Genomic DNA, 23,906 nt, shown 5'->3' on the forward strand with positions numbered 1-23,906 from the left:
AAGAACAGAAACGCAAAAAATTTTCTCTTGTAAAATAGCATTTAGTGGATTGAAAGGAAAGGGCATTTACAAAAAAAGGTGGTGCGGTGACATTTTTATAATTATAATAAAAGAAATTATATTTTACGACGTACATTCTAAGACGGTTATTGAAAACCGCCTTAGAATGTTTTATGCAATAAAGTCTACCTCGGGTTTTATGTAAAGACTGTCGTAATTGGAAAAAAAAAAACAAGCGCGCTATTTTTTCCCAGAAATCACTCTCTTCTTCTGCACGCCTCTTCTTTTTCTCTCACTAACCCTAAAAGCCCATCCTCGTGAGTCATTGCCGCTTCTACTTCTAGGGTTTCTTTTTTTTTTTTTACGACGTTGCTGCAAAACCAGAGCACCCCATCCCCAAGGAACCCTCGCAAATCGCAGCGGCGCTCCGAGCTCGAGATTAGAGAAGAAAAAGATTCAACCTTTGTGGAAGAGGATGGAAAACCCAGAACGAGAAGACAAATCGCGCGAACTAAGAAAGAGAAACCTAACTCCGTTCCACCTTCAACCCCATCTCCAAGTACGCATTTTTACCATTTTCTCCCTAATCCGTTTGGCTTCTCTATGTTTGATAAAAAACAATTATTATTTCTGGGTGGTTTTGTTTTCAGAGAGTGAAGAAGAGAATGGTTGTAATCTGGACCATGTTGGACAGGTGGTGGGTGATTTGATCATGTGGAAGGATGCGTCAAAGTCAACCTTTTGGTTTGGTTTTTGTTCTCTTTGTCTCTTGTCTTCGTGCTTTACTCAAGGACTCAACTTTAGGTCAGTAAAAAAATCTAAGTTTTTTTATTTTAATTTTCAGTGTTTTGTCGACCTTGTCGCAATTGCGGATTCTCTTATCGGGTGTTTCGTTTTTCTCGAATTCGGTTTGTCAAAAGTACAATTTTTAGTTCGAGATTCATAGGTGGTGTTATGCTTCAAGCTCTTTCTTGCGTATTTTGTGACTTTGGTCTTTGTGTTTCAGAAATGAGGTTGAAGAAAAGAGGGAAATCAAGCTGACACAGGATGACATTTTGCATCTTAAACTTTCCTTGTCTTTATTTAAATTGTCCGTCAATTTGTGCTTGGGTTTTCTTATAATTTGGGGTTGAGTTGCTGTTTTGTCATTTACTTTTGAGTAGGTATGCAACTGCCAGTGCACGCTCTGATGGGCTTCTTCTACTTTGTGGAGGGAGGGACATCAATAGTGTTGTGAGTTATCTATTCAGAAATTTTCACCTATTCATTCGATTGATGTGATTTGCCTAGGAATTTCCTTGTACAAGTTTACCTTATTTTGTGATTGAAATTACTCTTCTTCCCCCTTTTGCCCTTGTGGGTTGCCTGTATGGTGGCCTATAAACATTCTAGAGTTATCTATGGTGATGAGTAAGAGTTAAATATCCCTTTTTCTTAAGCTACATCTGTAGCTTAATATTGTTTTCCAATTCATCATAAGAATTAGGTCTGTGTCTGCCTGGTTGCTATATAAGTCAATATTATGATAGAGAAGAGAAATAAACTAGGGGTGAAGAAGAGGTATGGTCGAGAGTTGAAAAAAAAAACAAAGATAATAGTAGTGTATTGGGTTACAGGACAGTCAATTTCTTGTGCAAATTGGATTGATCCAAAGAATGGTGGCTTCCTTTCAATTCTTTATAAATAAGTGATGCACTGTTTGTGGGCTTGTAGATTTTTTTTTTTATGCTCTAAACGGGATTTGTCATGGGCATACCTTACTAGTTCCTGGGCAAAATAGTATGAGTACCATTGATTCTTATACTGGAGGCTTTCCTTGCAAATAAGCAAATGAATTGCTATATTTATATAGTGATCTGAGAGTTTATGATTACAAACAGGAGAATAAATGGTTAATAGGTTTTTCTCCTTTCCCTCATGACTGGCTAGCATAATATTTTGTTTGGACTATTTTTAGTATTTTATTGCGAGTGAGTTAGGCATTTAATTTCCATTAATGCTAATTTTGGATGCATGACTCAGATACATTGACTATCTATTCCTCGGAGATTATGTTGATAGGGGCCAACACAGCCTGGAAACTATAAGTCTTCTGCTTGCTCTAAAGGTACTCTGGATGTATAGGTTGCCTTTTGTTTTGTTTGTCAAGTTTAATGGCATCAGGTTTATGCATGGTTATTTGGATTTTGCAGGTTGAAAATATTCAGCGTCCAATTACAATGGAAGCAGGATCAATTGTGCTTATGGATCTATTATGGTTGGTGCATTTGTATACTCAAACATGTTTGTGATAATTTATTTCATGTTCTTTTGGAAGAATGACAGCATGAAATGTTTCTCTAGGTCTGATCCTACGGAGAATGATGACAGTGTTGAAGGGCTGCGGCCAAATGCTAGGGGTCCAGGATTAGTCACTTTTGGGGTGAGTGATTTTTATTTGGTATTTTGTAAAATAGTCATTATTTTGTTTTTCTTCCAAGAGAATGATATAAATAGATTCAAGATTTGATATTTTTAAATTTGACAATAAATATATTAAGAGCTTAATTTTTGTATGCTGTCATTTTGAATTTCCTGGACAATTAAATCAAAATTTGCTCAATGTTAATTTTTATGTGAAGATGTAAACTGAAATTTTGACTATGACTATGATAATATAGTGCACACGAATTGTTGGCTAATTGCTGACCCTGTTCTTTGAAGTTTATTTATTTTTAGTAGTGAGATAGAAAATAAGGTGGTAAAGGAAAATTAAAGGCACATAAACACTTTTCACTATGAATTTGTGCTTATTTCTGTCTATTTATCTTTTTCTGGAAAAAAATGGAGCTTGCTGGAGATCAGACATATTGTTCCATTGGAAATTGAGGTCTATTTTTGGCACCAATTTCATTTAAGACTATAAGATGACATAAAAAGTTATATAGAGATAAATATTGAATTAATATATTAATGCAAAAATATTAAAGAAATTAATATATTATGATATATATTGAATATTTTTTCATAAATTAAAAATATATATAACTACATTAAGTACAAAGGTAATACTATATGAGAAAAAAATTAAATAGATAAAATAATTAATTTTAGATATTTAGACATAGGTACCTCAGCATTATCAACATTTCATTAATACTTATAATTTCTCTTTAATATATTTTGTAATATTCTAAGAACATTTTAATATTCTAAGAACATTTAATTTAGTTTTAATATATTTTGTAATGGCTTTTTAATATATTTCTTTTTTATGTGAAACATATTATTGGAATGTGTGTATACTACAGAATCAGAAATCTTACAGATTGAAGAGGCAATTGCAATTCAAGGAAATAGTTCTTTTGAGGAGAGAGCAATTATACTTTACAAGGTTAGTAGTATATATATATATATATATATATAAAGGTTATGTGGTTAGTTTGCTAGAATATTGCTGCTGCAAATGGGGCATGGACTTTTGATAGTTTATCTCACCGATTTATTTTTTTAACATACTAGTACAATTGTATTAGCCACGTTATAAGAGACGTTTTTTTTTTTTCACGTTATAAGAGATTGGCTTTCCTATTCAATATAGATATATAATATAATACATCAAAAGATATATGTGAGTGAGGGCTTTAAATTTAAATCATATATTTAATTAAATATAAATGATTAAAATTTAATGTTATGTAATTTTTTAAAAAAAATTATTTGACTTTTTAATATTAATATTAGATATTACTCATTTATGTATGTTTAGACGATTCAGATTTAAATCATTTTATTCTCATATTAAAAATATTACTTATAGTGTCATTACAAAAGATCATATTATTATTATTATCATAACAATTTTTTACACTCAGACCAATTATTTATTGAATTTAACTCTATGTATGTTTAATATGTTTTTTTAAATTAATTATGGTAAAAAAAGTCAATAAATTTATTATATATGATCATTTGTGATAGTTATTATTTTTTTTCTCATGCATGATCATTTTAGTTATGATATTTTATGTACTAATTATTAAAAATAATATGCTATGATATTTTATGTAATAAGGAATAAATAATTGAACGTGTTAATGAAATGGAAAGAAAGTAAAAGTCGAGCCGAACTTTTGAGTTAGATAGGAGGGCCTGTTTTACTGGAAGTGACCTTTGCGTGCTCCATTCCTTTATTAATTGTTTCATTATCTTAATTTTCTTTTATTGGTTTTAAGATTTGCCTGTTTGACTGGAAGTGACCTTTACTCTTTACTTGGGTTTTATGAACGCAGAGATTGACAGATTATATTGGATTGCCCTGTCCGCATAGCTCGAGGTTGCAAGTATTGTGTTGCAGATCATAGATCTTCTTGCCTAGTCAAAATTAAAGATGACAAACAGCTCTCAAGGGTGTTTCAGGTGTGTAGAAATTAAATTAAATGCAGAAATTAAATTATTTAACTATATGGTATTTCAGGAAGAAGTGAAAGAATAATCGCTGTGTAATTTAAAAATTGAGATGTTGTAGAGGTGTTTCTTTTCTACTGTATAACTCTTATCTCTTGATTGGATCAGGTAAAAGTAAAACACTTCATACTAATTATACACAATAAAGTTCTAAATCATTTGAGTGTTAAGGATTCATTTATATATAGAAAAGTTTCTTCAGTCATTGTATGTGGAGTCAAATATAGCTTACTGACATTATAATTTCTTTATACTAACAGTAGATCAAAATTAAGAAGTTTTGACTATACATTTATAACTTATACTTAATTTTAATTTATTGCTTGCTGTAGTTTTTTAATTTCTCTTTAGGACTCTAGATATACTATAGCTGTTTGCCATGTGTAGGAGTATCTCTAGATATACTCATGCTTTTTGAATTTTTCCGTTTACTGAGAAATTCTTCTTAACTAGATTGTATTTTTAGTTTAATTTTTATATATTATTAATTATTAATGGGAAGTTTTTTTCTCGATAATAATGGGAAGATTTTTATATTGGATCACTAAATAAATGAGAGTTATTTTGTATCTATGGTAGTTTTTAAATAATAGTGATTTATTATTGTTGTAAAAAAAAGTGGTTTATTTAAACAAACAATTAAAAAATCAATAAATTTAGCATAAAATAGATTCTTAGTTTGTGTACTAATTGATTGGTATTGTTATCATGTTATGGACATTTAAAAAACACTATTATTAGGTATTAGTGTTACCGTGATATAGTCTGGATGTTTATAGCAATTCTCTTTTTAAGGCATATGAGTTCTCTTTCATTTTCTTTACTTTTTTTTTTTTTGCAGGTGACACTAAGCAATTCGTTTAATTTAATGTTACCCACAATGAAATTTAAGGTATATTTTCTTTTCCTTCACTATTACTCCCATTTAGTATCTTTAACATTTGTGCCAGACTTGGAACTACGTGATGCTTAATCAGCTGGTCTTCAATAATTGTGTAAATTTTTACCATGTGACATTATATGAGCATATATTAAAAAAATTTTAATTCAGCAAAATTTAATATAATTTTTCAAATATTTTCATCAATTTTATATACTGACAAATTTTGTTAAATTTGGCTGTCTAAATTTGACAAATGTAACATTACTTGTATGCGTCTTAATTAGTTGGATTGAATAAAGATTGCCATAGAATCATTCGAATTGTATCATTATACACATTTTTATCGAGTCAATTTAGCTCTTCATCAAACAAAGACTTTAAGTATGGACTACGCAGGCTCAATGAAAACCTCTTTAATTTAAAGATTGGGACACCCGAATCAAACACTCCCGTGCTCGCTCGTTGATGCCATCCATGTGTGTGTTTTTTTAAACATAATTGGACTGTATTTAGCAAACACTTTTGTAGTAGGCAATTAGTTGTTCAATACTCTAATCGTACAAGCATAATTTTTCAGCTTCAAGTAAGGCAAGCTCGAAGGAATCAGAACAAATTGATAGTCTATTCTATTCATATGCCAATGGGTCTACCGGGTTGATTGAGTAAGTGTGCTTCATCCAAGACTGTTTGTTTTCTTTCCTCCATTCAATATGCATATATCGAATTGCATTATCTTGTTGTTGTTTTCTTAATTCAAGTTTCAAACCTTGGACATGGATCCAGTGGCAGATCTAGGACAATCTATTTAAAGAATAAAAATTAACAAGTATTACCATGAAAGGAGGGGAAAATAAAGGCAGGGGTTCAAATATGCAAAATTAGGAGGGACAAAATATTGGATTGAAAGTGAGGGGTGCATGTGCAGCCCCTCATTTAAGTGTGGATGCACCACTGCATGAATCTGTTAGGGATAAATAGCATTCAATCAACTATTACATACTATTATAAATGACCTGTTAAAGGTGCATATCTCATTTAATATAGCTAGGTGAATTTCACAAGTAGTTATGAGCAGGATTTTGGGGGGTATATGCACAGACAAAATGACAATAACACCCTAGTCCTATTATACTGAAATACTCAGACTATAAGGTTCGTTTTGTGTATAAATATGATAGTAACGTAATAGGGTAAGTATAAAAAATTTGATCAACTCTTGTATTATCAGGCATTTGGTGTGTGTAATGTAAGTGACTTAATTGTATATATATATGACTATCTGCTATGACTATACAACTGCCTGTTGCTTTTTTTCTTTGGTATCTCACCCAATTCCTCACAGAAACCTCCAAGCCTGAACCCAACTGACCCCTCACTTCCAGTTCAACAGTTTATTCTCTTCACTCTCTTCCTTCACCCTACCTCTCCTGCTATGATCAAACTATTGTGTAGGGTTATGGTGATTGACATGCTTCTCTTCAAGTATATCATGTTTCCCAATGTTGGCAATGGACACTCACCTAGATGCCATGAATCCCTTCACAGTGTGGCGTGGACTAGCTTCCAGCTTGTGATGTAAGTGTGGCAGTGGAAACCAGAAAACATATATACAAGCAAGGTAGTTTCTTGTACTTATTCATTAACTATTTTGATAGTTGAAAATTGACACGAGTTTATAAATTAAGTCTCATATGAGACATTACCTAGCTAGGACGCCACAAAAATTTCAGGAAAATAATAAATAAAAAAACAACATTCTACATCGGTTATGGAGGTACAAACGATGTAGAATGTCCACATTCTACATCGGTTATACCTGCAGAACCGATGTAGAATGTGGACATTTTACATCGTTTATACCTTCAGAACCGATGTAGAATGTCCACATTCTACATCGTTTGTATCTTCAAAACCGATGTAAAATGTCCACAATTTTAAAATGGCCATTAGAATCGATGTAGAAAGGGTCTACCACCACGCATCATAACCGATGTAAAATGACCATTAAAATCGATGTAGAAAGCCATTTTTTTAGTAGTAGGGTAGGGACATTTGGTTATCAATTTTCATTATGTCTTAAATTTGAATTGTCATTTATGTATGCCAAAAAGTATTATAAAAAGAATGGGACAATTACAATCTGTTAAGTACATTTATATTTTTTTATTTAATTATTACATCTATTTGTCCTACACATTCTTTATCTTATTAATTTACTATTACTATATTTCCTGCTTGAGCATGACCCCATGGACCCAACACTGTTACCGAGTTACATCCTCTCCTTTTCTTGCCCTTTTTTTTCTCATTGGTTGGTACAACCTATACCTATGTGTTCTTCTTTCTGTATATCAGCTTCTTGAACCATCATGCAATTCTTTTCAGTTTCTCCATTCTATTAATTATTGTCTTAAAAAGAATTCAATTTAAACCTTTAAAGTTACATAGATCAAATACTTTTCTTTTAAAAAAAAAAATAGGCACCCGATAAACATAGTACTCTCGTATCTGGGAGCTTAAGGTTTCAAAAAGACCAACTAAAATGGAGTTTGAAAATTTTCTTAAGGCATAAACTATAGACTTGTCTGTTTTACTTATGAAAAGAAATGAAGTTATAATGTTGGCTCAGTGGTAAAAAAAAGAAAGAAAACAGAAAAATGTTTTGAATTGGATTTTTCCATTAACAAAAATTAATAATTAACCATTAATATTTATGGATAAAAAAATTAATTTATGAAAAGAAAGTTACATGTTTTTTTAACATAAACAGTTATGGTTGGCACCCAGTTTTTCAAACAGAAATCCTGAAGACATTTAAGTCAACTCCCTTTTTGATTGGTCAATACTATAATTTATTAGTCAAAATCTCTTTTCATACAAATCTGTACTACTTTTTTTCTTAACAAATGGCCCTCCATCTTTTCAAAAGAAAAAGAATTTGCTTTTGTATTCTCCCTTACAGATACACAGGCTCTGTACCTGTTATTCAAAGATAATAGTAAGTATTTACTCATAAACATTTTATCTAACAAAATATCGTTGTTCATAATTTTTGTTAAAAATATAAAATTATTCAAAACATTCTAATATCTTAAAATTTTAAGAAAACTCATCTTTGACATTTATCAAAACTTGTAAACCAAATAGTAGCGAATTCAATCCTCGCCGTTCTCCTTGAATAAAGCTAATTAAAGTTCAACTTAATTTGTCAGAACAAAATTCTATTTTGTGATTTCACTTAACCATGCATGTAATCATATTAATCCGCAATAACTTCTAGTCGGAAATGAAAAACAAAATGCACGGTAACACCATATCTGCCCATAATTTGTTTGTATAGAAATTCATAACCATTGTTTCAAATAAGAATGTTCAAACTAAAGACATTCAATTTGTCCCACCATGTCTTTGTTGAGAATTCGGAAATTATTCAATTCAACTGCTCCACAGGATTCCAGGCGCTTAAGATTTCCAATTCGGATTTTCACGCCCTTCTTCAGCTGGTTTCTCTGCTGTGAAGAACAACATCATTCTTATCGATATATATCTAGTAGCTTTTTAATCTCAAAACATAAATCTGGCTTGTAATCTTATAAACTAATAAATAAAAGATTTCTATAATGAATAATGGTTCATGCGGTATAACTAATTAGAGCTAGAGCATCACTCTTAATATGTCGAATTGTTAAAAGAGAGCTAGTAATAATAATTACCTGAATTTGCGTTGAACAACCTGAGAATGGGATCAATTGGAACGCCAGCCCTCTCAAATGCCGGGTCATACATAGCATTCACTTGTTCCCTGAAATTAATTTAAAACCATGAAAGTATTCAATTTTGTTGTACTCAATAATAAAACTGAAGGAAAATGAAGGAGAGACCCTACAATGCTACCATGCAACCAGAGAAAGCTGGAGATAGAAGAAAGAAAATTGTAGATATAGTATGCAATATGATATATAGAATGAAAAATGTCAATGAGGTGAATATATACACTCTGAAGGTGTCCATGTATCATTATTCGTTACTCAAAAGTGAAATGTAAAATGGTAAAAGGCAGGTAATTAAAAACCTTGATGCAGTTGCATCAGAGGAGGGGTTTCTTGGGTTCTGATCTTCCCTGATCACCACACCATCAGAAGTGTTGTTTCCTCCGGATGAAGGTGTTTTCCCAGGGTTACCCCTCTGCAACAAATCAAAATAAACCAAGCAGAATAACCACAAAATTCCATTTTGTTTCCACAAAACAAAACAACAACGTCTTCATGCATGGCCAAGAAAAAAGGTCACCTTTCGGCGCTTATAAGGAGGAAGAGATGTCTGGTCTGGTTCAAAGTGTTTCCGGGGACGACCGCGACGTGGTGGTTCTCGCTGTCCCTGTTGTTCATGTGCAATTTACCATGTTTAGTTTAATTTTCACACAGCTTTTTGCAGCTTTCTTCTTCTTCAAATATGGTAACTATTGGAGGAAGTGAGAAATCGAAAGTGGGAACTAGTGTGTCTTGTAAATAAATAAAAATAAAGGCCAGTAAAAATACTCTAAGTGTACTAGACCCTATGTTGTTGTAGAGATAATAAGGTTTTCAATGGCAATATATGAACACCTCTGTATTACGAAACTGTATTGTTATGAGGAAAAGTATACAATACTCACAAAAAAACATCATCAAAGAGCTACAAAGAAAACTTATGAAAAAGATAAAAATAACAACTCAGATACTTTTCATTAATAATAATAGATAAAAATGAATATATTTATATAATCATGTGAGATATCAATGAATAGATAGTAATTATTCAAAGTGTTAACATCATATTATTTAACAAATAAAATAAATACTATATAATTCATAAATATCTAACTTAATTCTATATAATTATTAAACTACTTAATTATCCTTTTTTTTTATCACTTTGGGTCCATCCAATCAGTGTATTAACCCTCGTTATTTTTTTCTCTCATTATTCTTGTCTCTCTCTTCATAATTTAAAATGATTTTTGGACACCCAACATTTTCCTAAAGTTTGCAATCCAAGTATCCTACCAAGTATCCAGCTGGCTGAGGTGTGGACCCGCAGATATTTTAACCAAACTAAAACAGTCATTCTATATCATCATCGCTGTGATAAAAAGGCAAGAAGTGACTGTGAAATTGTTACCCTTGGATTTGGCAGTAGAGTAGAATAAGAACCATAGGAATCAAAAGTTGATCTGTCATTCTGATTCAGCATGCTTAGACCTGGCACTGAAGTTTGAGCCCTAGTACGATTCAACAATGGTAATAGTAATATTGTTAATATATATACTATATCCTAGTTAATAAAAAAAATGGCATGGCTAACATGGGCATATATAATATTGTTAGATATACTTCCTGTTAGAATTACTCCATAGTTAATGGAAAAATATGAAGAGCCCTACATATAGGAGAGTGTCCTTAATTAGGTCAGAAATAGTTTTTGCTAAAACTAAAGCCAACTGATTGAATGTGCGAGAATTTTATTACTAATCATACAATGTGACTTGTACATAAGATTAATACTACTGATTACCAACCAATTCTAATTATGTGTAACTAATTAATTCCAAACTAGGTATAGCATCTTGTAATTCTATCTCCAACATATGATACTCCTTTCAAATATTACTATGTAATTATCCAATTGTTCTAGGGTGTCAATTATGTCCTTGGAGTTTATAGCCAAATTTATATTACGAGACTATTTTTTAATGAAATAAACAAAGTTAGATTTTATAAAAATCTAGTACATGTTTTAATTTTCGAAAGGTTTAATTATATTTTTAGTTCTTCAAATTAAGGGATATGTTATTCTAACCTCAAATAAAAAAAATTATTTTGTAGTCTCCCAAATTTAAAAAATATTATTTTTAGTTCCTCCCTTCAAATACAAATTTATATTTTTTTAGTACCTCAAATTTTGGCAGAAGGACTAAAAATAGTTTGAAAATGAAGGATTAAAAGATAAATTTTTTATTTTGAAACTAAAAAAAGATCTTTAAATTGAGAGACTAAAAACATAATTAAACCTTTTTAAAATTAATAATTGACTTTACATAGCCTTTTTTTATTAGCCAATTAACCTTCTTAAAAATAGGTAAAAGCCTACATAAATATATAGAATGGAATAGACTATTAAAATAATAAGTCAAATCAAACTTTAAAAAAAGTCAAAGTTGGACTTAAAAGAAATTATGATAGATAATAAATCCAATTTGACTCAAGAATTTTTTAAATAGATCAAATTTATTTAACAAATTTTGGTAAGTCTACCCTATTTTCCATCTTTGAGAAACCAACTTAAAGAGGTTATATTGTTGCGTGTGTGTGAATTTCAAAGGGAATGTATGTAAGTAAAAGTATAATTTGTTAGAAATAATAATGGTAACTTGAAAATAAAAGATTGTGAGTTACTCTTAGAGGATGAATGGGAGTGAGTTAATAAGAATTAAGGGACAATATTTTTTGTTACCAATATGTATTGAAGGTGTTACAACATTATGCTCATTTTGTGTCTTAATTGAATAATTATGTTATGCTTATGGATTGCTCAACTATAAATAGAGCATCAAACCATGTAACCAAGTGTACAGAATAAAGAGGAAGAGGTAGAGAAAATTTTGGAAGAACAAATGAAAGGAGGTATGATAAATCTAACATGCCATAAGTATGGTCATTTTTCATGGGGATGCAAAGCCAATATTGAATGCTATAATTGCCATAAGTATGGTCATTTTTCTTGGAAGTGTAAATCCAATGTTGAAGAAAAATTCAATGGAGCAAGTAATAGTGACAAGAAAGATGATAAGAACTTATGGTATCTTGACAATGGAGCAAGTAATCACATGGGCGGTTACAAGGAGAAATTTGTGGAGCTTGAAGAAGAGGCCAAGGGAAATGTTTCAAGAAGCATGAGGTGGAGTGAAGCCAAGAGTTGATCATCTAAAAGTCTTCGGGAGTATTGCATATGCTCATGTGTTCAACTAATTAAGCACGTGTTCATTGGTTATAATGCAAGTTCAAAAGGTTACAAGTTATACAATCCTATCAATAGAAAGATTGTAGTAAGTAGATATGTAGAATTTGATGAAGAAGAGATGTGAAATTGGAAAAAAGAAGAAGATACCGATGATTTCTTTCCTTATTTTGGAGAAAATGATGAAGAAGTTACAACACCAAATGAGTTTTTTACTCCACCTTCTTCAAAAGTCATTCAATTCATGAAGATCATCTTCCGAAGGGAGTTCAAGTGAAAGACTAAGAAAAATGAGAAGCCTTCAAGACATACATGATGAAACTGAAGTCATGAATGATTTGTTTTGTCTTTTTATTGACAATGAGTTTTTCACCTTTGAAGAAGCTATGAAAGACAAAAGGTGGAGACAAGCCATGGAGGAAGAAATTAATATCATCAAGAAAAATGACACTTGGGAGTTATCAAAACTTCCTGAGTCATGAAACAATTGAAATCAAATGATGTTCAAGTTTAAGAAAAAGAATGCCAAAAATGAAAGAAGTGATGTTAGTTCATGTGAAGACAGAAAACCAACTTGTATATATTTTTACTAAGCCCCTTAAGCTTGAAGATATTAGAATTAGAAGATTGAGAGCAAGATTTGGAGTGTACAAAATTAATTGAGGATTTTCTAATTAAGGGGAGATGTTAGAAATAATAATAATAATAATTAGAAAATAAAGGATTGTGAGTTACCATTAGAAGATGAATATGAGTTAATAAGAATTAAGGGACATTATTTTTTGTTACCATTATGTATTGAAAGGGTCATGACATTATGTTCATTTAGTGTCTTAATTGAATAATTATGTAATACTTATGGATTGTTATACTGTAAAATAGAGCACCATGTAACCAAATAAAGAGAATCTTCTCTAAAATCTCTAGTGTCTTCTCTTTTTCTAACAAAATTTACCTGGGGGAATTCCACGCACTAGGAGGGTTGATGCCACGGTTGTTGAGAGCAAATACCGGGGAAGTTTGGTTAGTCATGAAATGTCCATTTGTTGTCCAACTCCATGTTCCTGCCTGCACCTGCTTATGAGTTATGATCAACAACAATAATAATGTTAACTTTGGTTTGCAAAACATGGTCCATGTAGAACATCCATAGTAATGGAACAAGTATATAAGGATGCTTACACTCACATGGTTTTGCTTAAAAAAGGGTGGATAAGAGGAAAACAGTGCATTGAATTCATTGAAATTTTGGTTTGCTAACATATTTGAAACCAACAGTTGATTGCTTGTGTTGTTCTCGTTGACCTGACCCAGTTTCGGCCTTCTACAAAATGGGAAAGTACACAAGAAAAACACATATCTAAAACTTGTTATAAAGGATGTAATAATGACTTCACAATTTGTGAAATATGGTAGGAAGACCTACAGAGGTAGATTATTGTTTTGCATGAGAGGATATTGATTGTTGCAGTTCATCGGGATGGTGATATCTTGGGCTTGAACCGATGAACCTACTCCTTCTGAGATCAATCCCACCTAATTAATCGAATCAAATGTTAAACAATTTAATTGTAGAGATTGCCCATTGTGGTAAAGTTATTTGCAAATGTAAGTGTCTTGTTAGCTTCAGGTATATATACATATATTAAGACACATAATCATCAGATATATGAGATACCTGTTGTTGAATGTACTACATTAATATAGAGTAGCCGGTTTTCAACTAATAATATGTATGATTTTAAATTGTGGTTCACAATCACAATTATGATGGTTAAATCAGCAACTGCATTGTGACTGCATTAATCCCATTGTTTTTCAATTTTTTACAATATCAATGATTGTGACCAAACTACAACCGCAGTTTAGAACCATGTGTATATGCCATATTAATATTGGACAAACGCCTACTTATATTTTAATGCTCGGTAAGCGTACAAGTAAAATGCATATCAATGAAGGCAAAGTATTATAAATTATGATGACATGCCACACTAATAGATGAATTGATCGTGCTGTTACCATGGATGGTATATAACAGTTGGACTCAGCATCCGGATCCAATAATGGAGCGGAAGTGTTTGGAGACAACAAGGGCAACTGATAAGAATCATTTACAGAAAGTTGTGGAGGGTTTCCTCCCATGCTGGAAGAGTTTACTTCCTCGGTATTGTGGGCTATGTTTGGTGTTGCAACCACAGTTCCCACCATGTCGTGAACCTGAACAATAATATATATATACATGATACATAAAATGGGAAAACAATCTCAATATGCACAAACAAAACAGTTCTTCTTTCTTCATTATGTGGTAGAGTGCCAAGTGCATATAATAGTTTGGTTGAATTAATTTACAATCTCTTACGTATTTGACAATATTTAATTCAATTCCTAACTTATATTTATTTTTTAAACTAAGTCCTTAAAGCTGGGATTAAAAAACAGATACAAGCATAAGGGATTTAATTTAAAAATAAATACAGATTCAAGAACTCAATTAAAACAAAAAATAATCAGAAATCTAATTAAAAATTGAATAATAGTTCAGGAATATTAATTTTGGTATTATATTTGCTGCATTCTTTTTTTATTCATATCTTATAAGAATGAATGTGTCATACAATCTCAAATATGAATAGTAAAAAATTTAATATTATGTGATAAAATATTACATAATTTTTTTATTTTAATAGTGGACATAAACCTTTAAATAATTACCATAATAAGATCTAATAATTAATATTTATTCTTCACTCTCTAATATAAGAAAAGTATTCTCACTATTGTTAGTACTAATTGCATAATTAATTCATAAAAAATGGAACAGGAAAGAATAAAGGTGATAGTTTTTACATTGGGTTCGTTCACTTGCTGCCAAACATTAGTGGGGAAGTCTGGCAATGTAGCTGAGACATTGCAAAGGATTTCCTCCATAGTCCAATCAAATCCCATATCTAGATCCTCCTTGTCCATCTCCAAGTTTATGAAAAAAATTAAAAAAGGAAAAATCAGTCAAAAGAATAAAGTAATAAAATATATCCATCCTTCAATTTTTTTTCTAAGAAAGGGAGGTGCATAACCTTATAATCATTTCATTGAGGTTGAGTTATAAAGAATTTATTTATTACATACAATTCATTTGATTAATCAATAACCAACGAATTTATTCTTATCTTAAATATATCGGACAATATTGCGAAAAAAATAAATGTCATAGCAATCATCCCTTAACTATCAACTTGAAGAGAAGGCAATATATACAAATGAAAAAAAAAACTTGAATTTTTATAAAACTTAATTGAAAATTAATTCAATTTTTATCCTATTCTTATCTCATATTAAAGCACTTTTTATCTGATATTAAACTGATCACAGGTAAACTTTTAGTACACATTTTTCTACTATCTATGTTTTTTTTATTTAAATATGATACATGCATGTCACTATTTCAATAACTATACATATTAAGAGCTCACCTTGAATACATTATACTAAAGTAATTCCCTAATATAAAACAAGTTATATTCGTGACCAAAATGGAGCTTATACACCTCGAAACCACCAGCAGCTCAGCCTGAATACATTGATTTTCCAGGGTCGTGTCTTTGGAAAGCAAAAAAAAAAAAAAATTATGATTATTGCTTAAATCCAAACCAGAGACACTCCATCGTTGAGATGAGAAAGTATCCTGTAAACTATAGTTCGCCCTAGGGACAGTGTACAATAGCCACTGCACCACAACATCTATTCATATAATAACTATACTTACTCACATAACAAATAGGACAAAAAGGCTGAACACTTCTGATTCCAATTTGTCTAAATTTCCATTAATTGATATACCTATACATTTCAGAGAAAGAATGGATGGCATGGTACAAGAAAAAAATGGTAAAATAAAAATATATTTTGTGAGTGGTTTCATACTGAAAAGTATTAGAACTAATATTTGTTTACTGTCAAATGTGATTTCAATTAAAATACAGATGTTGAGTTATTGTCAGAAAAATTGATTTTGGCTTTAAATCTCAATTTAACTAAAAGTGATAAAAAAAATTGTGTTAGGTTGCAAAAATTACACAAAGAGTGGATTTGATTTCATTGCGAGAGAATAATGAAAATTGATTTTGACTTCAGTCTAATTAACTTGATTTTTTTTAAAAAAAATAAAGATGTTTGGATGTTGTCTGGTAAAATTGATTATGCCTAAAATCCCCAATTTGATTAGAAGTATAAAAAAAGAGTAGCATTTGCTTTGGATTGAAAAATTTTACACCAAGTGTTATAGCAAAATTGTTTTAAAGATAAAAAATCCATTGCTTCACTTAAAAAATAATTTTACAAAATAAGTTTTATTTGAAATCGATTTTATATACATCAATCCAATCACACTTTATATTAAAAAAATGCATTTAGAATAAAATATCCAAAAATCTCAAAATCAATTTCATGGTTTGGTAATGAAAGCCATATATATATATATATATATATATATATATATATATATATATATATATATATATATAGAGAGAGAGAGAGAGAGAGAGAGAGAGAGAGAGAAACTAGTTGCCTTTAACACATTGTCACTTCAAACACATATATAATTCAAAATTAATTCTACAAACAATCTCCAAAACATATACCTAATTGAAAAACATACACTCAACTAGAGTGTAAAACCAAAAGACAATTAGATCCTTACTCATGTTTTTCAATGCAACAAGAATTTTTCTTTTGCTCAAATTATCATGAAATTAGGGTTGGTGTTCCTTTCATGTTAACCAAAGGGGAAAAGCATACCTCTGGTAAGAATTTCTGGCTTAGAAAATAGATGTGTCAATTTTAACCCTGCAAACTAGAATACTCATAAATAAGTTAACAAATATATGTGTGACTCAACAATAAAAACAAATACAAATGTGTCAATCAAAATTGATAAAATGATAACAAGATGACACAATCAAAAGAAAGTAAGAAGTGATCGAAAGAGCAAACAAATATAGCTTTAATCAAGAGATACAAAATGAGCTTATGAAAGAGATAGGGAAATTAAACTTAACTATGAGTGCTCAGAGCTCAAGTTGTGCAAATGTTATACAATGAGAGTTTGAGATATGAAATCCTTGAACCCTGTCCTATATTTAAAAGAAATTAATGCATAAAACTGCCACCAATATAAAAGCTTAATCCAACTCATATTTTGTTCATGTAATACTTTTTAGATGGCAAATTAGGAAAGATGTTTTGGAATAAAAGGAGTTACATAAAATTATGCTAGTTTAGTCACGGTTTTTTAAGGAAAATCAAAAAGAAAAGAGAGAGAGAGTAATCTTTTATACAAGTCCAACCAACACATGATGACATTTGGAGCTAAACCGTTTTTGTTTATAAATATATATAGAATATTCATCTCAATTTTGAAATGCAGGTTTACCATTTTCCTAATTTTATTTAGAGATAAGGATTTAAGTCCAGGTACATGGACAAGCGGATGACTTCACAAAACATTCCTTCATAGGATGAATTTATTTTAGGAAAAGTAACAAAGACTTAACAAATAAGAATTTGTGATAAATAATCTTATAATAGAAACTAGTCTGTAAATATATAATATTGTCCCTTTATAATTTTAATAAATAAGAAGGTTCAAAAAGGATAAAGGGGCTCTGAAAGCAATAACGGTAGTTTTCCTTCCTTTTTTTACTTTCATTTTTCATATTATGGTGGATTGAGAATCAAAGCAAGTTCTTGCTTGCTTGTACCTTGTTGGTGCACATGTGAAGCTTGGCGGGTTTACTGTGTATCAGATTCTCACATATAAGACTGTGTTGATTCGAAGTGAAGAGTGAAGACTAAACGTATTAGTGTGTTTATTTTTTCTTTTTGGTCATCAGTATTCAGTTATGGAAAGAACTTTAACCTATGTTTGATAGAGAGAAAACAAGACGAGGGAGAAAAAAATTTAAGAATTAAATTGGAGGTAAAATAGAAAGGAAAAGAATAAAAAATGAAATGATTGCAACATTATTTGGTAGGATAAAATTAAAAGAAAAAATAAATATGTATATAAAATAATATAAATATCTCTAAAATAGTATACTCCAATTTGTGTATCACGTATCGGCGCATTACTTTTTAAAGATATTTTATTACTTAAAACTTTTCTTTTGTGCAAATTCACACTTTTTTTATTTTTTTTTCTTTCACGTTGTTTGTGTCTAGCACCGCAATTCCTCTATATAAAACAATACTTTTCTTTGCTTTTCTTCTCATTTTAGAAGAAATATTAAACGTGTGAAAATCACTTACTTTATAATTCTTTCTCTCAAAATTAAGTAATCAAATAATTGTAACAAAAAAGTAACCAAACAATAGTCGTAATAAGAAAGTAACTAAAGAAACAAACAATGAAAGGAAGATGATTTTCATGTCCTTCCTTCTTTAATTTATGGTTTTTTGTTCTATTTTCAATGTAAAATGGACGTAATATAAATATTTTAAAGTATACTAAAATATGTATTATTTAATTATTTTCTTGTTATTATTTAATTTTGACAATATTTAATACATACAATATTCGTAATATATAAATATAATTCAATGGTTGAATCAATAAAAATCATATTTTATATGAAGTGACAAAAATGATGTAATAGTTATCTATAATTTGATCTCTCTATCTCGTGTATATGTGTATATATATATATATATATATATATATATATATATATATATATATATTTATATAAGCATCTCACCCTTTTTAACACTAAAAATTTGGGTTATGTATGTTGTATTGCATCAAGTTGATTCTCGAGCGAGGATTGTGAGGATCCATTCATATAAAATCCAATTAAGCTCTGACAGTTCAAATGTTGCATAAAGGAGTGATCCACCCACTAGCAAGGTGTTTTATTTTGATTCAACCCCATTTCATCTTGTGTTCTTCCCATCTTTAATTTGTTGCTTTCCTCCCAAACCCGTTAAATCATACATATTTTAAAAAATATTTCTTTTTAAAGTAAGATGGGATCTTGTATAAGACTCATTCTTACTCCATTGAGATCCCGCGACGACTTCTATTAGTAGATATTGGGAAAAATGATCTTGAGCTTAAGACTCTGGCTGAAGACTCAACGTTAAATATGCTGTTAACTTCTACTAATGCACAAATGGGATGGATCTTTAACATGTCTTCCACAAGGCCAATAGTCTGTAAATCCAATCATGAAAGTTTAAACTTAAACATTGACATGCATTTCTTCAACGCCGCTCTTGCTTGAATTCAACGTCTTCTTCTAACCATAACAAATGTTTGTGCAATATATACATTTTTATTTTTGGTTTTTAGTGTGTCGAGCTCTTGCCCTGTTGATATAAAAAGGAACAAACTAACTTGAATATTCTCTTTAATTTTTCAATTAATGAAAAGTTATTTTTATGATTACATACTAAACCAAATCAACTTGTTTGGTGAGTTTAGTTTAAATTTGAAAGAAAAAAAAATCAAACCAAATGAATCCATTTTTTTAATATCAAAACTGAATCAAATTGAGTTATGAAAAATTTAAGATATATTACATATTGGATTGTGTGTGTAAGTGATACATTAAAGCTAAAGGGGATGGAGTGGTGTCATAGTCTAAGGTAAGGACAATCTTACACAATTATATAGTTACATTTATTTCATTTGTAGAAGAGACGTGGGCATTAAACCTATAACCTATTAGATGTGAGACATTTTCTTGTTTCACTTGATCACATAATGGATTAGTTCACTTTCAAAAAATAATTATTGTTTATAATGAACTAACCAAAATACATATACATCAATTATAATTTAAAAGATAATTTGTACACAATTTAATAAAAAATTTCTCTTAGATTTAAATAATCTCCTAATGTGTTTAAATGAGTGTGTGTAGATTATTATAAATATTGGAATAAATAATATTACTTATTTAAAAATAATAATTAAAAAATAGAGTGTTCTTTAAATACTTTTCATCGTAACCAAAAAATTAACCTTAAATGTTTATGGTGCAAAACAATTGAGTGCAAATGCAATACATCCTTGAATATTTTACCCCCCTAAAACTTTATTATATCATTTAACCAAAAAGGACGGTCAGTTGAATAATTGAAGCCAGAAAAAATGTTTGGTTAACTTTTTTTTCATATTTCATTAAATATGTGCTATAATAATAATAATAATAATAATAATAATAATAATAATAATAATAATAAACACTACTACAAAAGAGTTATTTAATAACACATAAATTAGACTTTAAATAACACTTAGATGTGTTGCTTATATTGCATCTATTAAAGGAGGGAAAGGCTTTCACATAGCTTATTAAATGGTCTCATTAGATAGCACTTGGTTAGTACAAGCGTTGTTAAATGAGAATCTTAATCGACACTTAGATTAAATTAGACTTTAAATAACACTTAGATGTGTTGCTTATATTGCATCTATTAAAGGAGGGAAAGGCTTTCACATAGCTTATTAAATGGTCTCATTATATAGCACTTGGTTAGTACAAGTGTTATTAAATGAACATCTTAGACAATATTTGTTTAATACAAGTGCTATAAATGGACACCTTAGACAACACTTGTTTAGTACAAGTGTTGTCAAATGTAAATCTTAGATGAACAAATGTTGTCTAATTGGGATTTTAACTTGTACTACTTATACAAGCATTGTTGAATGTTTTTTATTTTTTAATTACATTTTTGTTGTTTTCACCTATATTAATATATAGTTTCATTTAATGTTCAAAATGTTTCAATAAACCACCAATAAGGCAATAACATTCCATTTCAAGAGTTAATAAAATTATTTTTTCTCTTTTGCATAGTTTAAAATAATAATTCATGCACACATCACCTTTTTCATAATCTAATACATACAACTTAATTAATAATCACTCAAGTTTTGAACAATGAAATTTATATTGTTCAACATTTAACACTAATGCCATATACCAAAACAAATTGTAATTTTTCTGTTCAACATTTAAGTATATAAAAAATACAAATCAAACTACACATAAATTTAAACAATTGAAACTATGCTAAATCATTTTGAATCATATAATGATACCAATCTTCCTTACTTCAACTAGTTGGTCATCATAGTAAGTAGCACACTTGTAGTCAAGGAAATACTACAAAAGAAAACATCTGAATAAATAATGGTTAGAATTAAATAACATTAAATGATTTGTAAAAATTAAAAATGAGATAAATATAAATTACAACTAAAATTACGTATTGTAAATGGGATGTATCAAAGACTTTATTAACACTTTTATTTCTCTTTTAAAATGCCACATTACTTGTATATTGATAATTATGTTTCTTCTTTCTCTTTCTCTAATGCTCTTATATGATAAAAATATAATTAATTATATTATTTATATAATATTATTTGTTTGATGTCTTTCAATTATATATTATGTTTATGTACTCTTCCTTTCCTCTCATTTTTACTAAATCTTTTTTTCTGAACTCTATTTTTCTTTCTATTAGAGCTATTTCTTGATAGGAAAGAGGTACCATACTTAGTCTTTCATCTTATTGGGAAAGATGATTATCAAGTGAAACAACTTCCATAACATTCTTTTGAGCATCCATTGCATCATTCAAAAATAATGTATACCTAGTATTAGATACAACATGCATGTTAATCGTAGACTTAACCCTATTACCTAAATCATATACATGTTAAGCTTTGGATTTGTAGACTTTATTAGATTGCACAACCACTAAGTCTTCTTTTTAGGTTTTTGTAAATCTTGCTAAGAGGTGGAAGTTGTATCTTGCTTTTGACATTTATTTTTGAAAACCAAAATTGATGTTGGACCTTCCTTCTTTGTTTTCATTGGGTCCACTATTTTGTGCATTGATTTAATTTGCATTTAAATTGGACATATCTTAACTACATGAAATTTATCTTTCTACCATAATTATTCATGATTGATATTTCTTTTTCATTATCTCCATCCTTGGCCTATTTGGACATGTTCCAATGTTTACATTTTACAATTAACCAATCTTTACAGGTTTAGTGGTATGTCCACAAGTGGTTGAGGTTTAGTGTTGTATAGCCTTCTCAAGTATGACAACACTACATGCAGCACATGGGTTTACTTAAGGGCATATGTAGCAAGTTTTGATTTATGTTCTGGTATTGCACTTGTTGGTGTTTGTGGCTGCAAACGAATAAAGTCGTGTTTCATGGGACTGAGCCCGACGTGATGTCTATGGTCTCACATATTAAGGACTTGATTTGGATTTGGTTTATGTATAAGGGGTCTATACACAGTGGTCTGATGTTTTCCAATTGGTGCAATAATCTATTGGAGTGTCTTAGGGAAGTAGTTTGATAGTAAGATTGTCATTGTTTGTTGTATTTTATTATCCGTTGCTGCAATATTTTGTATAATAATAGGTACCACTTCAATCCAAGGAATAAAATTCATACCCTAGTTTTATCAAACTTTGTTGTTAGAGAGAAAATTTGGAATCCAAACTTACACCATGAGATAATGATCAAAGATCATCCACAACCCATCATTTGTCACTTTGAGAATCAACTTCATTGTCAAATTTGACCATTAAATAATCAAAACTTTGTCTCGCAAGGTATGAAAACCAATATTCTTCCCAAGATGTTTAACAACAAGTGCATCTTGCCATGGAGTGCAAATGCCTTGAACAACTGAATCATTAATGTGCACCATTGGCTTTAGTGGATTACCATCCTCATTCAATTATGCAAACATTCTCTTTGAAGAGGTCATCCTTTGGTTTGCATAATGACATATTCCTATTTCCCATCATTGTATCTTAGAAGAAAATTCTAGTTTTGTTTCTACATGTCAAGTTGCTGCTATTACCACTATCTAGTGCTTTATTTCCTAAGTCATCATCTGTCATAAAATCAATTTCACCAGAAAAAAACATCTCTCAAAAAACCACAGAGAAAAACACGTTGTTAAAGTTTCATTTTGCCATATAGTCGAAACTATGTATGTGTCCTTAATAAGATTGTTAGTATCAATACATACAATCTCTAACTTAATGTAATAACACACTTTAGACTAGGTATATTTTACATAAAGGAGGTAATTGCATAATCCACTGGATCAACCTCTTTATTTGATAGCCTGTAGTCTTTTTCTTTATCAACAAATAACACATATTATTCATGAATTTTTTAAATAAACAATTTAATGAAATTCATATTATATATAATATGAATATGTTTCTTTTATGAATTATATATTCATTAAAATAAGAATATGTTACTTTTATTATTTAGAATTTATGTTTGAACTTCGTACAAAAATATTTTATAAATTTCAAACTAGTAAACATAATCAATGGCATTTTCAATTATCTCAATTTCTAAAAATAGAAACTAGGAAACTAAATAAACATGTTCTGTAAAACTTTAAAATATGACAGTAAATTTATTTTATATATATATATATATATATATATATATATATATATATATATATATACATCGAAATTATTCCTATTTTGACAAGGTAATGATAGTTTA

The 23,906-nt window shown here is 29.7% G+C and overlaps 1 protein-coding gene across 1 annotated transcript; it reads left to right on the forward strand.

The window, feature by feature from the left end:
* Nucleotides 1-255: 255 nt before the first annotated feature.
* Nucleotides 256-7,640, forward strand: LOC114409318 (serine/threonine-protein phosphatase BSL2-like). Its single transcript, XM_028372729.1, has 10 exons — nucleotides 256-559; nucleotides 651-804; nucleotides 1,007-1,233; nucleotides 2,023-2,107; nucleotides 2,193-2,257; nucleotides 2,344-2,422; nucleotides 3,291-3,373; nucleotides 4,272-4,398; nucleotides 5,288-5,338; nucleotides 5,907-7,640. Exons 3-8 carry the CDS (start codon nucleotides 1,166-1,168, stop codon nucleotides 4,276-4,278), a joined length of 387 nt encoding a protein of 128 aa, XP_028228530.1. The 5' UTR covers nucleotides 256-559; nucleotides 651-804; nucleotides 1,007-1,165; the 3' UTR covers nucleotides 4,279-4,398; nucleotides 5,288-5,338; nucleotides 5,907-7,640.
* The last annotated feature ends 16,266 nt before the right edge of the window (nucleotides 7,641-23,906 follow it).

This window comes from Glycine soja, chromosome 4, assembly GCF_004193775.1.
Source record: "Glycine soja cultivar W05 chromosome 4, ASM419377v2, whole genome shotgun sequence".
Lineage (NCBI taxonomy): Eukaryota > Viridiplantae > Streptophyta > Magnoliopsida > Fabales > Fabaceae > Glycine > Glycine soja.

Excerpts from the sequence above, each read along its gene's own strand:
- LOC114409318 (XM_028372729.1), top strand. The coding sequence starts at position 1,166 with ATGCAACTGCCAGTGCACGCTCTGATGGGCTTCTTCTACTTTGTGGAG. Across the intron at positions 2,108-2,192 it reads GTCTTCTGCTTGCTCTAAAG|GTTGAAAATATTCAGCGTCC; the intron begins GTACTCTGGATG and ends TGGATTTTGCAG. Across the intron at positions 2,423-3,290 it reads CAGGATTAGTCACTTTTGGG|AATCAGAAATCTTACAGATT; the intron begins GTGAGTGATTTT and ends TGTATACTACAG.